This window comes from Ciconia boyciana, chromosome 1 (assembly GCF_034638445.1).
Source record: "Ciconia boyciana chromosome 1, ASM3463844v1, whole genome shotgun sequence".
Classification (NCBI taxonomy): Eukaryota; Metazoa; Chordata; class Aves; order Ciconiiformes; family Ciconiidae; genus Ciconia; species Ciconia boyciana.
The window spans coordinates 159,450,140-159,467,421 of NC_132934.1; the positions used below are offsets into that span (position 1 = coordinate 159,450,140).

The following is a 17,282-nucleotide window of genomic DNA, read 5'->3' on the forward strand; positions in this document are numbered from 1 at the left end:
GAGCCATGCAAGGAGGTTCTGGTTCATGGCCTGATGCTACATAAGTATTGTTTTCAACATTAAACTTTTGATTCGGGGTAATTATGGTCTGTGAACCAGTTTGGCAGGCTACAATGAAGGCCAGATTTAATTTTTGTAAGCTGTTAGTACATACTGGAAATACAGCATTTTTTAAATTATTTTCTGGTTTTGTTTCTATGGGCTAAATCCATATGTGTGTTTAATCCAATGAATAGATGTCCTAAAAAATATTTTTTCTACAATCTGTTTAAACACAGCAAAGGGGTCTTTGTGCTTTGTTTCGTCCCTTTAATTTTGTCTCTTGTCTCATCTGTTGCATGGGAAGAGGATGGCAAGGATGAACTGCATGTAGTAGGTTGTGTCTATCAAAGAACTGTTGGTCTGTATTACTAAATTTACATACATATATGCAAAGAGTTTGTCTGCATTGTACAGTTTCTGTTTATTCTTATTTGTTGTATACACAGATTCAACATGATGAATAAAACATTTATACGAAGGCATACCAGAAAACAACAAAAAAGTTTATGTAAGAAGTAGACTGTGCAAAACATCATTGCACTGGCCACAGGATGGTGAAACTTCATGTAAATAGGTTGGCAAACTCCGTTCTCCCCTTTTACCATGCCAAAGAAAATTTTAGCTCCTTAATATAATACCTCTCTTGCTGTTCTCTAGGATGAGACTTCACCACTTTCTTCCCTCTAAAATTAATTTTGCTGTTAAGTGAAAGCTTTTCAACTGTCTGTTACTACTAAAGTACTGTATAGTAAACCTGATGGAATCAATTTGTATTTACAGATTGGGTTTTTTGTACCTACATGTCCAGCTGTCTGTGAATCTGCAGCGTTCCAGATCTTTTGCATGCTTGCTTTGTATTTTGTTCTTCTTCTGGGTTTTATCTAATCTCTGAAAGACTGTTTGCACAGCAATCCAACCTCATCTTACCATTTCATATGTTAACACTGCACATAGTCATTATCTCTTTCCTTTTTTTTTAATCTGTATTTCAGCTACAGTTCTATTTGGCAAAATCAGTTGCACGTGCAGAGTTTTAGAAATCCAGTTTTAAGCAGATATGAACTACTTCAACAAAGCACTGTTTTGTTGGACTTCAAAAATTTTATAAATACACAAGAATCCTTATGAGATTGCTCACATGATAGAGCCTATAGAAAGGTGTCTATAGCTTTTAAGTGTTTTGTAGTTCACATAACAAAGCTTTTGCTTAATTTGCTGGGGTTTTTAGCCACTCTCAAAAAAATTTTTAATATACTGTCATTCTCATAAACTTTAACTTGTGTAAAGTCAGGTTGGTTCTTAACAAACCCTTCCCCCCCCAAATATAAAGTAAAGCAATTCACTTTGACTATGGTACATACCTGAAACAACACTAAGAACTCTGACTTTTTATATATATATTGGGAAACTTTTTCTCTTGGTTTAAAACCACTGTAAGCAATGAGGTATGAAAGCAGGCAGTTTGGTCCATGCATTGAAAGTGTGTCTTGATGATCCATCTGTTTATTGGTATAAAGAAGAAATTATTCAGCTCCATTCAAATGGGAATGCAAGTAAAATTAGACTAAGTAAGGAGGTTATCTTTCTTTTAAATGCCCCTGTAGATAAACTCATATTCTGTGCAATGCATTTAAAAATGTCTAATAATGGGTGGGGTGCCTGATGATTAATGCAAATGCTATGACTTATTTTTAAAGATGTAATAACATTTTTGTTCTATTACCCAGTCACAGAAATATTCAACTTAGCTTTCTTCATCCCAGTATCATTTAGCTGTATCATTTAGCTACCAAGTGAGATGTCATTCTGTAAAGAAGCAAGGGCAGTGCATCAGGAATGTCAGAGCAGGTACATGATTAAATGTTCATCTACGTGTTTCTAAAAGAGAGTATGGCCGGGGGGAAAAGGATCACGTAGGTTAATAATTCATACAGGCAAATCAATCCACAGCTATTTTATAGGTGATATTACAGATATGTTATATACAATAGGCATAATCCTGCAAGTGTATTGCAGAAGCATTCGGCACACTTCTGGATTGTGTTCTTTCTCTCATAAGAAGAAAGCAAGGCTATAGCATCTTTTGTTTATAAGGTTTATCAATCTATCCAGTATGAAATCCCCATTTATCTAATTTGCTTTTACCACCTAGAACTAACTGCCTTTTGCCACAGGCCTGGAAGCAAGTTTTTACAGTCACTAGGTATGAAGAATCAAGCAGTATGTTTCACTCCCTTACCCCTCTTCCTGCTTTTACAGTTTATGTATCTGGAATTCCCGTCAGAGGGAATGAGGTGTAAAATCACAATTTATTAATACAGCTATTATTTTCACATATGTGGAATAATAATCTTATTCCTTCCGATCTCATTTTTCTAGAGAGGAAATGAGCCACAAACCAGATCTGCTGGGAGTTCTATCACCAGTTACCTCAGCATGAAGAGCAGGGGGAATGTTCAAGCAACATTATAAGAAACAGAATAAAAATTGGAAAGGAATTTATGCATACATTATATTTTTAGTAGTCTTAGTTAATACTTTAAGGTTTATAGCGATAGCACCATTTTGTTTGATAATTTACATTTTAATGAACCACTGACAGTAGCTGTCTTAGAATATTCTAATATTTTTCCATCTGTACCTTAACAAACAACTTGGATAACACTTTTTGAAATGCTATGGCTATGTAATCCATCCAGTAGCCAAAATGTTGGAGTTGATTGTTTTTTTAAAAAAATCCTAACTAGAAATCATAATCATCTTACACTCTTTAAGTATGTAAATTTAAAATGAAAGCAAGTTACAAAGTAAAATGCATCAAATATCACATTGCAACCCTCTAAAGAATTGTTCTTTTTTCTATGAATAAGAGTACCTGAAATACCACGGCTGATCTACAGGATATATAAATCTGCTTATCATGCCATGAAACAAGTCAAAAGCATCTACTGAACTTAGATAAGAGTTTTGATAATCTAGTATTTTCTTATTACAGTACTAAATACAAATGGAAAGAAATCAAGGAAAACTTTGTATGTTTCATTGTTTACACTCTGATTCAGCAGATGAATGTATATGCGAAAAAACACAGATTATAAGATGATTCAGGTCAGCGGTATTCATAAATATAAATAAAACCAACAATCTGTGCTCTCCAGACACCAGGGTTGACAAAATGCATATATGATAAAATTTAAGAAAATATTCCTGTTAAGCTCTACAGAGTTTAAGGGTTATAAGTATAAAATATAAACTATAATTTCAAGATGAATTTTACTTTGAAGATTCTTTATACTGTATCAATACATTTTAGAACTCTGCCTGATATTTTGGTTATCTAAAAAGAGAGCAGCTAGCAGCTTTGGGACGTATGTCTTGTTATTTATCTGCATAACTTCTATATAAGTTATGCATGGATGTTTGGTGATTATGCTCCCTGAGAACATGGGTTTCACAAGCTTCATTTTTAGAAAGAAAGAATCCAGGTTAAAGAAAAAAATTAGGTAAGAGAAAGAGCAAGCTACATGGGAAGGGGGAATAATAAAAGTGATTAAATAAATTCATTCACATTTTTTGCATTCTGTTACATTTTGTGTACCATTGTATTTTCCTGTTTCAAAATTGTCCTTTCTAAAAGGAAATGAATTTCTAGACTAATAATGGACATGCTTTTTTTGGTTGATATATAGTTCCCTTATTTCTGAGTCATGTACCTCTTCAAAAATCAGGACCTTGGCACCTAAATCACAATGTTACAGTTTGGTATTAAAAAGAAATATTTTCCAACCATTTAAGCAGTTTCTTGCTCAATCATGGTTTCACAAAATGTTAACACTTTTGAAACTAAAATGTATGTATCTTTTTTTGCTCTACAGAATTCAAGGGCTGCCAAATCTACATGTACAAAAAAATAAGAGACTCATATGTAAATAAGTTAGGGAAGTCCCAATAGTTGTGCATCGTTCATAACTCAATGTGAATTTCACACTGAGCAGCATTTCACCATTGGAAAATAAAAATAAAATTTTTGTTCATACCACTGCTTTGTTTGTATTTACTGTATTAAAACTTTAATTACTTTGTTGCCATTGTCTGAACATCTTTGGCTGAGACCAGGCTACTGCATAGAATAGCTGACTTTTCAAGTCAGTTGACCTTCAGGCTCCCCCCTTCTATAAAAGCAGTTAAATTCAATGAATACCATGTGTGACAGTGCAATCTGTTCCAAACAGTGATTTCTAATAGCATACAGAACTGTCATCCTAAAAGTTATTAGTATAACAAATTTTCATTTGCTTTACTTTTAAGAGGACTAGGCAACTGTACATACATAGAACAGTGTGATGAAAGTACATGAGTTGCAGGATACATATTCAGAATAGGTAATCATACATTTATATATTTATTAGTTTCATTCCTTATACTGCTATAGGTTATGTATTTGAAAGTATCATAGTATGTAGACTAGATAACGAACTTACTGACACATTAACCACAGAAACTAAGAAGTCCTCTTGTGGACAAAGGTCTGTTCAAACATTTTGGGTCTTCAGTCTATGGTTGTCAGGTAATCGGACCTCAGTTATAGAAATACAATTCTTTGACCAAATAAAAAATCATTACTATTTTGATAACCTTCTTTACAGCTTTTCTCAACTTATGAGCTGATGCATAATCAGGATTGTTAGAAAGAAAAAAGGGCCAAACAATGTATTTGTCAAACACCATAAAATTAATCAAATGGATTATTTGACAAACATTCAAGCAGTGCTAGTCTTCTACAGGAATATTGTTGCATACTGATATGGAGAGGTGACAACCAAGTAAATAATGTTAAAAGAAAAGGCTTTCTTACACCTTTTCCAAAGGTTGCTTAAGAAATAGGCATTATGGGTGTAATCTCAGCCCCACTGAATTTACCAAAAAACTCTGGAGAAGTTCCACAGGACTAGTATTTTATGACTTCACCTTTTAGAGCTTGGACTGTCCTGCTCCAAAGGCATTTTAAATTTTTTTCTTTTAGTTTTGTCATGCATTTATTTAAGGAGCAGGCCCTCAAATGAGTGTTCTAAAGTATTTACATCCATGTGTGTGTGCATGCACACCCACACCCACACACTGAGTACTTCTGAATTTAAATGTTCTAGCAGCCTAAAAAAAAATAAACAAAAACCTCCTCAGGCTTTGATGTCCTTTTTTAAGGGTATTCTCTCCCCAGCCAGATTTCACAAGCATTTCCATTCCATCCTTCCCAGCACTCACAGTTTCCACAGCTACAAACACCATTGCCTAGAAGAGAATGAATAAAAGGCAATTATCATAACTGAAATGTACTACATTAAAATGTGTTTTATGGGAAGTAAAAAGCCATGCTAAAGTAGTTGCGTTGTTCCTTTATTGTTCCCTACACCCCTTTTTTGTCTTTGGAAGGAAGCAATTACTGTACCATTGCATTAAGGAGCCACCCCAAACCTACACTTACAAGGCATTAATAGCATGCTCTCAATAATTCCATCAGCAGAATTGCAAATATTGTAATTATGCCACCACTATTTGTACCCAGGTGTTGAGTCTCAGTGTTCACACTGCACCTCCAGGTACAAGGAAAAACAAGATTACTTTTAACTATTATGCAGAAAGAAAAAGACATTAAAAGTTACAAACAGAATAGCAATAAAAACATCACTTTCAACATGAAAAACTTTAAACCTAAATTCTCAGAAGTGCTATACAAATAAATAACATCTCAAACTCTCTATTAGATGAAAAATGTATCAGTCCTATTTTGCAGTGGGGAAACATTAAGTACTGAGACCCATATTTTCATTTTATTTCAATATTTTTCATGACTCCTGGATGCTCGGCTTGAGACCTCTACAGCCTGGGTTTCCAATGTGAACTCCTCTTCCTACTGACTTTATGACGATCCATGAATAGCCGCTGCAGCTGAAGATAAGGCTCCTGTTGCCTCTGTACTGGCTACTTGCCTCCAGAAAAGGACCCTTGCTAATCGGGCTAGCTGGAAGACACAATTTACTACTGTCAGCCCTCCACTCTCTCACTCTGATTGGCTTGCAGATTTCCTCCACATCTAATAATTGCTCAGCAAAGATTTTCTAAAATTAAGATTTGTAACAGGAAGCAGCCAGTGAGTTAATTTAGCAATTCCCGCGTTGCTTCTTGTCACTAGATTTGTCATAAGGGTTTGTTGGCAGCCTGCCCATTTCTAGCCACATCTGCCACCTGAACTCTCAGACAACGTTAAGGTGAAGCCACTTTAATCACTAGCCATCACGTCCTAAGAAAAACTGTCAGGTATTTCAGCCTCCCACTGAGAATTGTCTGATTGCCAGGAAGCTCTGTTAACCCACACAGCTATGCCTCTCACCTACCAAAGATCATCAGACAAGCCAATTTTGTCTATGACTTAAATGCAGTATACACATAGAAAGTCCAGTAAGAGAACAAAAGTTAAAGAAATCTCATGATCGCAATGCTGACATTGTACGTCCTTTGCCAAAAAGCAGTAACTTGTAGTCTATTACAGTGAAAATTGTTGGTGGATTTCATAGCTGCCTTACTTATTTAAATTCATACTCAGGCTTTCAACTGTTGTTTTGAAACCTTAAGTTGATTATCACGCTGCACGAAGAAACAATTATAGCAGGTTTGAATAACCAGCAAATGCACTTCCTCCGTCAGTGGAGAAAAAAGAAGCTGGGCTTTGTCTAACATAATTCCCATCAACACAGTTTGTTTCTTAGAGCAATTAAGTGTTAGCCTGTACTGCACCTGTGCAAATGAGACCGTCATGTTTGTCACAGTCTCTGTCATCGCATTCACAGAAATCGCCTGAAATGTACCATTCCTGGGGTGAACAGATGCACTTTCCACAGTGGCAGGAACCTGAAATCACAAAAATTATTACTCACAGTCAAAGAGCACTAGCATTTTCAGACTAGAAAATAACATCCCCAGACACACACGTGCACACATACACACGTGCACATATGCACAAAATTGCTGCCTGAGAAGCTATTGCATAAAAGAAAATAATCAAGCTAAAAGCTTTTTGAATAAAAGGATTCTTGTGGGGTGAGCGAGAGTAGGTGGGATGTTACTACTAATGCTTTGATTCTGCTATTTCACTTAATCAGGACTCACATTTTGAAGCTTTCCTTTGGTTTCAGAGACCTACAATCAGGGCTACTCTTCCCAGTAACTGTTCTTTTTTTGACTAGAAAAGCTCAAATTGTCCCTGACCCACTGTTACTGAAGGCAATAAAATCGTACCCAGGAAGAAAATGGCCCTCCTCATCTAAAGTCTTTAGGGATGAGTCCACAAAAGACCAGAGGTGCCTAAGACTAACATTTAGACCCCCAAAATCCTCATCACCACAAATGAAGCTGCTCCACCTCCCATGGAATTACTAAATATTTGCTCTAGGTCAGCAAGAGTTTGTGCACGTAGCGGCGGTTCAGCAGTTTGCTCATTCCTGCAGAGTACCCCAATGCCCCTTGTTGGGATAAGCCGCTCTCCTCCTCGGGGTTGTCAGGTCACACCCCACAGCCAAAGGAGGGACTTTATGGTGACATTCAGGTGATGCCGTAACCCACCGAGCACCAGAAACTTCCCTTTAAGGGAAGACTCAGAGACATCCCTACCTTCAGGAGAAGGTTCACGGCTCCGAATCCTGGAAAGGGACAGTTGCCCCCAGGCAATCACGTGTCAGGAAACCTGTAGCCTGAGAAGGGTGTGAGAGAGGCTTTTCTGCAACTAGAAATGCCACTAGGAGATGGTAATTCCTCCTGGCTGATTCCAACAGCCAGCTGAAGAGAGCTGGCTTTTACAGAGCCCATCCTCAGCTGCCTGACCCTATACAGACACTTAAAACGCCAAGGTGGGTCACTTACTTAGTAACTGCTGAGCAAAAATCCTTTTGTGGACCTAGCCCTAAGAACAGGTTACAGCACAAATCAATACAAAAATCTCAAAACCAAAATAAAATGATAACAAAGAATACACACATAGCTTTCAATTATGGGAGGCGGAGTTTAAAAAAAAAAGTCACCAAAGAAGCTGTCGACCTTTAACAGAACATGCTTATAAATGAGTTAGATGCTGTTGAAAATCCTACCCTCTTGCAGTATTTCCAGAATGGTTCCAGTACAAAATTACCAATGTGTTTAATGCAATATTAAAGAAAACTATATAGAAGGAAGCTTGGTTATATCAGTATATAACCTAAACAGAATTCATGGGTTACTTAACAGCACCTGAGCCAAAGTGTATAAAATTATGCTTTTCCATCTTTCCATTCCTTTCAGTGACTTCTGAATAAAATCCATAGTAAAAATCCAAATACACATTTTAACAAAAAAAAGTGGATGTGTCGATATCAACCAATTTTCCCTAGGTTCTTCCCATAAATACTGAAGTGTCTGTGATCACTGAAACTTACTTCTGTAAAACTTCAGAACAGCCTCAGCAGAGTATCCAATTTTTTAATTAAAAATGTAAGTAATCTAGTGTTTACTGTAAGTTGACAAAAATTAACTCATTGCCTAATTTTAGAGAAATGCTGTTTTAACTTGTAACATATGGAACATGTAAATATATACAGGAAAAGCTAGTGATTGGAACATTTGGGGATGGAGTATTTGGTTAAGCATCTACTTTTTCTGTGAGTTCTGAGTATTGCTTACTGAGCCATGGGCACAGAAAATACTGACATTCCCTACAAAGATAAAAAATGCCATTGTATAAAGAGGCAGTGGAGGATAGCATACATATTGCATGGTTGCTGTGTAAGCAAGAGATACACTAAGACATACTTGAGGGTAATTTAAACCGAATGTCTCTGTTTATACAAACTACAAGGTACTGACAGCTGAAAATAATGACGAATTGTATGAGAATTTTAGTGAAATTAAAGCAGTTAATAAGAGCATAACATTGTAAGAAACCTGAAGTGATTCTGCATAAGCAAGCACTGATGCTGCTACTGAGGGATGCCCATGATGTTTAAAACTATTTTGCAGAAGATACAGCAAATTTAACATCAAGTCAACCAAGGAAGATCAGGCTCGATAATGTAAAATCTGTTAGGGAGACTGAATCAAGTCTTTCCCCTGAACAGAGCATGCTGCTCTGGGAGGCTCCTCAGTTTAATTAAAATGAGTCTAATGAGTTGCAGGGTGTTCCCTGGGATCCCAGCCAGATCCTCTCGGATGGGATTTGGCTCATTACCTAGCCCGTGTCCTGCACCGTTACAGTAGCCATCTGCAGCCCTACATTTACTGCCAGGGAGGCAGCAGCATGGTGGGTGTTGCTGTTTTCCTTGGGAAGAGCTTTTACTACAGGTGGCATAGTCAGCGAGCCAAGATGTTGAAAACAGCCTAGGAATGTGGATGTCCAACTTTGCTTATATTAACAGAGTGTAATTTTCAGCTCTCCACTGAAAACCAGGACTCCTTAGAGTCTATTCAATCCTACAAACAGAAATTCAAGCTCCCTCAATCCGTTATAGCGCTTGCATATCTTGGCTAGGTTTCCAGCAAAGACAGAATAACCCCCATTAGTGCACAGGTTCGAAATTCCCTTTTATTTGACCAGTAATGGTTACTTTTTGCTCAACATAATGAAACAGAAAGGACAATTTGTCATTTTGGCCTCTGGATAGTGCCAGTCACACTAGCTATGAACAACATTTTAAAGTATGGGTAGCCAGTAAGACATGATTTCCAGATACATATATAAGCATCAAAAATAGATTTGCCTAAAAAAAAAAAAGGCAAAAAAAAGCTAAGCATAGAAACAAAAGTTACAAGTAATTAGACTATCTTTGCCTGTGATCCCCGTCCTGCTCAGAGAAGAGGCAGGAGACAGTAGCCTCCTTGAATGTTCACTGGCCACACACTTCTGGAAGTTATCTTATGTAGGTATTTCTCTGCTGGGACAAGCACTTACGTATGACCAGCTGTTCCCACAATAAAGCTGCTATAGCATCTGATTTGACACAGCTTTATTATATTGACTGTCCTCAGGGCAACCTTCCGTCACATTGGAAGCTTACCTGTGCTTGGAGGCCGAAGAAACTTAAAAAAAAAATCCCACCACTGTTGCTGAATATGGATTTAGGGTCAGGTTTGTAATTCCCTTAGAAAGTAAATCCTGTTCAACTACGTTAGAAAATCTGGGCCTTTGGAGCCTCCGTTCATGCAGCCAGGTTTAAAAGCACTACCTGCCTGCAGCTAGTTACAACCTAGAGCAACTTTCAGGCTGCTCCAGCCTACATTAGTGACCAGATCCCAAACCCTCCCCTGGGCAGCGTAGCCAACAGAGGGAAAAAAATCCCTGATGTCTGCACATTCCTGCCAGATTATCTGCTCCCAAAGCCTCAGAGTAGATTATAGCCTTGATATACATGCTCAAAGCTAACTGTTCTCAAAGTAAGGCCCACAGGCTGGAACAAATAGCTCTCAGCCATCCGTACAAAAAGGTAGCAGATAATACAAGTATTTTAAAATTCAACATCATTTTTCATGTTTACATTTATTTAGAATCTTATACAGTGTATATTAATGATTTTAAGCATATTCGCTCACCTTCACATTTTATATAAAAAATCACAGGGAGACCAAGACTACGAGAAGAAAAGTTAACTTCTGCAATAAAACAGAGTAACTCCATTTCTCCAGTAGCTCAACATCCTCTTACACATACATTAATTTAAAGATAGCCACATCTTCTGGAAACAATAGAGAAACAGTGCAACTTCCTCATTTTCTATGACATTGTGATGACTAGGGGGAAAAAAACAAAATAAAATGGTGCAGTGGGGGAGAATTCTGACAAGTGATAATCCAGATGGAAGAAGACCAGGCTGGAAACCCCATTTAGATTACCTTTGCACTGAAATAAAAGTTACCAAAGGGACAACTGGAAATCTGCCTGATGTAGAAGACTCCTAACTGTTTTTTTCCAGCTAGCAGGTTTCTTCCCTGTCTATGCAAGGGTTATACGAACAGAGGAAATGGCACGTCCAGTCTGCAGTGGGTGCACTCTAGCCTCCAGCCAGTCCCACCACCTGTTTTTTGTCTATTCTCTTTCAGACATATTATATACAAAAATAGGCAGTTTGCACTATGGGAGCTAAAAAGCCCTCTTTCCAGTAATGCAATTTCCTAGCCTGAAAGACTGCAAGGTAAGAACCTCAGAGAACAATTTCAGATAATTATCAAGATTTTCTAAATTTTATTCCTCCCTGTGGCAATTTTTTATAGCTGGACTGAAGCTGATGCAACCACCTGAATAAAAATTAGTAAATGAGAGAGTTTGTGGGATTCTGTTGTGGGGGCTGCAGATGTCTACCCTTCCTTTGCTGCTGTTTTGGGGAGGGGGGGTGATTAAGCATACCAAATGTTGCTGTTAAACACTCTCCTCCACTTACTGTTGCCTGAGATATTACATTTGCCATCTTGCCCACTGCAGTGTTACTGCAGGTAGTGCCCCTGTCCCTCAAACTGGATGGAGCACTAACGGTTAGTTCATAATGTACAGCTGTCCAATGCAGGCCATCAGATAATCACGTACAGGAAATTATATGCTATTAACAAACTGCATAGGAGAGCAATGCTGCTAAACATGTACGACTGTGGTGGGTGTTCGACAAAATGGATGTAAGTGCATTACGGAGCCAAATATAACATCCTTTTAATAATAGGTGCATTTGAAAGAAAGGGTTACTAAACAACAACACACTGCCATGCACATTAGTCTTCCAGAACATGATTGTTTTCCTCTGCCAGGGCATTGACATGGGGTAGCTCAGCTGCCAGTTCTTACCCTTCCCCGAGCATAATATGCCATCTGCTGACTCGCAGAGACTTCTGCTCTCCTCCTCCGTCATGTTGCACTTCCTTGAATGCTGGCACAACTTTCCAAACCACCCATCCTGGCAAATGCATCGGCCGCATGAGCAGATACCATGGCCTGTAACGACACCAAGGTTGGTTACGAGCAAAACCAAGCAGAAAGCAGTGACTGTGGTCACAACTGAGATCATCTTCAGACCTCTGCAGTGTGAAGTGAATACTATAGGATAGACAGACAGGTATGGACAGCACAGCTTCCCGGCAGGGTGGCCTTCTTCAGTTCTCTCATTCTTGTGTTAAACAGTGTGCCCTAGTGATGTGCGGAAAAGCATAGGCATGGCTCCCCTCATCCACAAAGCTCAGCATTAACTCAACTTTATGGGATGTCCCCTAATCCACAGTGTACTGAGGACAGACACAACCCCTTCCCTCTCATGTCTTTAATCCTGCAGCCCGGCACTAAAGTCTCACCTGCGTATCTCACAGTATCACCTGTAGAAGCAGACCCCAGCACAGGGCTGAGAGCAGCACAGCGCACAGCAGAACAGGCAAAGGAGCTAAATCTCCTCCAGCAGCCCATTACTGCTGGTTATCTGCCGCAGTGCATGGAGCAGCTGATGTGCAAAGCCTGGACTCAACATACTCTGCAATTACTATAGATTAACTCATGCAGTACAGGATGAAGATAATTCCCTCAGGGTCTCATGCAATTGCTAAAATTGGGTGTACTCAAACCCAACTGGCAACCTGCAAAGAGTTCCTCTCATCACCCTAACAACATCCTGTTTCTCTTCTGCATTTCTTCTGCATCTGTAGCTATCCCAGCTTAGCAGCTTAAAAGGTTTGGCACTTTCACTCCTGATGCTGTAGTGAAATGCTGAGGGAGGAGCAGGAAGGAGGAAGACACCAGAGCATTCTCCAGAGCACACGCTTGTATGACCCCAAGGCAGGACTTCAAAGAAGAATGGGCAGGCTACCATGGTGGGCTCTCTCCACAGGGACACATAGATTTGAATTCCTAGATCAAGACAAGAAGCCTGAATGAGAGGGAAGATTGACAGGCAGAAGAAGAATACAGTAGCAAGGACATAGGTGTCAGAAGATTATTAATAAGGGGAAAAAATAGGGGGAAATGAAAGGACAGAAATAAAAGAGGAATGAGAAAAAATATAAAATAGAGGGCAAGTGGAGAGGAATAGATTTTGAAATCTTAGGGAAAGAAGGACAGGTAATGACAAGTGAGGGAAAGGTCAAAGAAATGCTAGAACATGGGTCAAAGATAGAGCCTAGAAGCTATAATAGATGTTTAAAAACAGGAGGGAAAAAAAGATTAAATAGAATTTTTGAAAATTATTTGTACAAAGACTAATAAAAAATGTTGAATAGTTTATGGAAAAATATGTTGAATAGTAAACTGAGAGGAAAATCTGGCCAGGAAGAAGGGAAAAGTGACAACAAATGCAGACAAGAATACAGAAATGGAAAATAGAAGAAAAAGAAATGTCTCCCAGCCAGAATTTCACTTTTCAACCTTGAATAATATTTCTGCAGCAGAGAAGATCATTCCTTAGCTAATCAGTTTACTGGGCTTAAAAGAAGCAAATTATACATATCAGTGACTGTTGGTCTATCCTAACTGCTATGTAGGGCAAGGGAGTGGAAACAAGGGGACTGAGATAATTTGGGAGCATGGGCTGGGAAGAAGGGAACAAGCAGTAGGAGTATCTGGCAAAGCATTCAGCTGTAGGATGCAGAAAAGCAAACCAGCAATTTTGCTTTTCTAATTTGTGGACTTCTCATGAGATAACAGTGCAACTTGACATGGGAAACTAGGAGGCAGCACTGGTAGAAGCTGAAAGGAGAGACAAACCTTGTAGTTTGCTATAAGTGGAATTCCTTGTTTTACTGATGGCCAAATACTTTACTAATTTAAATTAGAAAACACTGGAAGCTCCAAAGTCTTGGAGTTGTCATTTACGGTGATCTAACAGTCCAGAATAATTTTTGTACCCCAGACTGTGTATTGATCTTTTTTTAAAAATCTTATTACCTATACAACTTTAAATGCTCAGTAACAATAATGCAGTCTTATTATGACAGTATTCCTCCCCACTTCTGCAAGTGACATTCATCAATTACAAATTTACATATATGCATTTAACATATATCAAATATTACAAATTGATAACTAGCAACAATAGAAGCTTGATGCTACTTTAGCTTCTGTGTTAGACTGGGAAACAAGAACAACTATACTACAAACCAAAATACAAGAGGGAGAAAACAAGCATATATATTTCCCATATGCTCCTTCCAGGGAGATGGCATGCAATTGTCTACATTAATTTACTATAGCTAAGCTTCTGTGAGAGCATTTTTATCTGCCTTATTTATTTTTTGTTTAGTAACATATAGATTAGATTTGAGAATAGGTCAACCACTGAAGAGCAAAATATACAACTGGATGTCAGTGTTGGAAAATTATTTGTGGAGATACAAATACTTGTACACATTTTAGCAATAAATAGTAAGAAATCCATGCTGATTTCACTGAGAAAATAATTTTGTATCATTTTTCTTGTACCGTCATTATGATTTATAGAATGCAGAGACTGATCATGTCTGTAAAGCCTTTACACAAGTCAAATAAAAAGGTAACAAATAACCTATTAATTTACAGCAAACAGAGTTTACAGGTTACCACATAAAATTTTGACATGCATTCTTCTGAGATGACAATTCCTCTCCTCCTTTATGCCATATAAATCCTCAAAACATAAAGGATTCTTTTGTCTCAAGTAATCCATTTTACCAAAACAATATTTACTCCTAGTTGGCACCAGCTTGGGCAGCTGCAGCTCTTTGGATGCCTCATCCATCGGGGTGGTGAGTATGCAAGTGCTTAGCCCAATGCTTGTTAACTCCTAGCTATCTTCTGTGTGGGCTAGCCTGTGAATAACTGCTTTACATGCTTTAGTTGTGTATATCCTCCTTGCAGAGGCTCTTTGCATTTGTCTGAAGATGTCCAAACAAGCCAACCAAAAGGAAGAGCCAAAATATTATAAGCGACTGCTTTCAGTTGAATGTAATATTCAAATTACATTCAAAGTGTCCCAGTTTCATTGCAATGAATCCCAGACTCTTAAAATTATGAGCAAGAGCAGCAACAAAAAGGTGCTGCTCTTGCTCATAGCTCCTTTTAGATCTGAATATAATTCCTTCATAGAGGAGAACATAGTTCAAGAATACAACTATCATAGAGCAAAGGGGAAAAGAAAAATCTCTAATTGAAGAAGTCCAGCCCAACTGAATTGGCTAACATGATAAAATACTGATTTAACTATTCAGATTAAGCAGATTTACTGGAAAGTGTTGGTCTACATAAATTCAGATTTAACATAAAACACTTAAAATCACAAACAAATTGCATATTGCAATGGCTCTGAGACTATAGATCTTCATTCAGAAAAATCTATGTTAATGAACATTTAAATAGATAACAGAATGTTTTAAACATTAATCTCCAATCAAGAAGAAAGACTGTGATGGGGGAGATGCAAAGGAGAGAAAACAATGATGTTAAAGATACTGTCACTTTGCCTAGAATTATCAATAAATCCAATAACCACAAGACTTAAATGTGAAATATGAATGCAGCAACAAAGCAAGCTGTGACAGATTACTAGCAGAGGTCCATTATAACCCAAATCAACCCAAATCAAACCGGACACCAGGATGAATTATTTCTTACCATGCCTGGAAAAAAAACTCTGTGGTCGTGGGGAACTTCAGTTTAGGACTACTCACATAACTGTTGTCAGAGTTCCCCAAAAACCTGCATGATCATTTTCTAAAAGACACCACTACACAGGAATGTCAGCATGATGAAAAAGGTGAAGTAATCATTGCAGAGGAAGCTGGCTCATATTTGTAGATTGATTATAACCAGATGATGTTCACGAAGGGCAAACTGAGGCCAGCCCGAAACAAAATTTGGCATCTCAGGAGAACAAGTTTCTCAAACTAATATAATATAATAAATACATAATAAAGTAAATATTAACCAGAAATGGGGGAAACAAATCTTCAGCTATAAAAATATGAATTTGACCGTCCTGTATGAAGAATTTATCTGATAGTCCAATGACATTTTTCCACAGTAAGAGAGAAGTCCACCCAGGTCTAATGGTGGAGAGATGCTACGAGTTAGGAATGAGAAGGCTGTACAGCCAAAGAAAGAAAGATGAAATAGATAGCAACCAATATAAATGAGAAATTTTGTTGTGAATAAAATGGACATAATAGGGAAAAAAAAAAACAAAACCAAAACACCAACCCAAAAATCTGTAACTGGGTGGAAAAGAAGTTTTAAAAGTGTACTAGGAATATGAAAAATCTCAGCATAATGCAGGATCCCTGATTTAGAACAACACAGTAAATGAAACAAATATTTCTCTCTGTATTTAAATAGAAACAGGATTTTCTATTTTTTTATTACAGGACTATGATAAAGAACTTTCCATTATATTATTAACATAAGAGAATATTAAACAACATCTATCTGGGAGAAATATTTCTAAGTGAGAAGGATTCATTAACCTGCCCAAATATGCTAAAAGAGTTGGTAAAAACATTACTGGATCACTTATTTTTATTTTTATTTTTATTTTTATTTTTATTTTTTTTTTTTATTGAATACCAGGAGTATTTATAGGTTTTTTTTCTATTTCTATTTCTATTTTTCTGTTTCTATTTTTTTTTCTGTTTTTATTTGTATTGAATACCATTTTATTTCAATTGAATGCCATAAGACTGGAACAGTTGTGACAACTGCAGTTAGAGAAACCTAATATAAATGTGAAGCGAAATACTGATTGTCTATTATATTTTCATAACAGATCACTTGCTATTGTCCAAGTCTAATAAAGGTGAACTGTGGCTCCAGTTTGAGCAACACAACAGGCAGGCAGCTCAGTAAAAACTTCAAGTGAAACACTGCGGTGAAAACAGCTAATGCCATCCTATATGCATATAACAGGAGAGAAGCGAGTAGGAACAAAATTAGTAGGAAAGTTTAGAGCATTGATGAGATGGACGTTAAAGTCCTGCAACTCACTGTGATATCCATGTTTGAAAGAGATTTTCAAAAACTTGGAAGAGTCACAAAAAGTTCCAAAGAAAGAACTCAAAAGGCAGAGAAAATGGCTTGCTGAAAGAACTTCAAAGATCTGTATCTGCTTAGCCCATTGGAAAAAAAAAAAAAAAAAAAAAGGCTAAGAAGTGTTCCAGCAGGATCTGAACTACCTTCTTTGAAGGTACTAGAATGGGGATTCTCAAACTACCGGAGAAAGACAAAGCAAGAA

The 17,282-nt window shown here is 37.5% G+C and overlaps 1 protein-coding gene across 1 annotated transcript in view; it reads right to left on the bottom strand.

Moving 5' to 3' along the window:
- Positions 1–5,239: 5,239 nt before the first annotated feature.
- ITGBL1 (integrin subunit beta like 1) overlaps positions 5,240–17,282 on the bottom strand; it is a 145,838-nt gene continuing 133,795 nt past the window's right edge. The window contains exons 9-11 of the mRNA XM_072853727.1: positions 11,891–12,037; positions 6,835–6,948; positions 5,240–5,331 (exon numbers count right to left, since the gene is read on the bottom strand). Of these exons, the coding sequence (XP_072709828.1) occupies positions 5,240–5,331; positions 6,835–6,948; positions 11,891–12,037 (353 nt within the window). The remainder of the gene's footprint in view (positions 5,332–6,834; positions 6,949–11,890; positions 12,038–17,282) is intronic.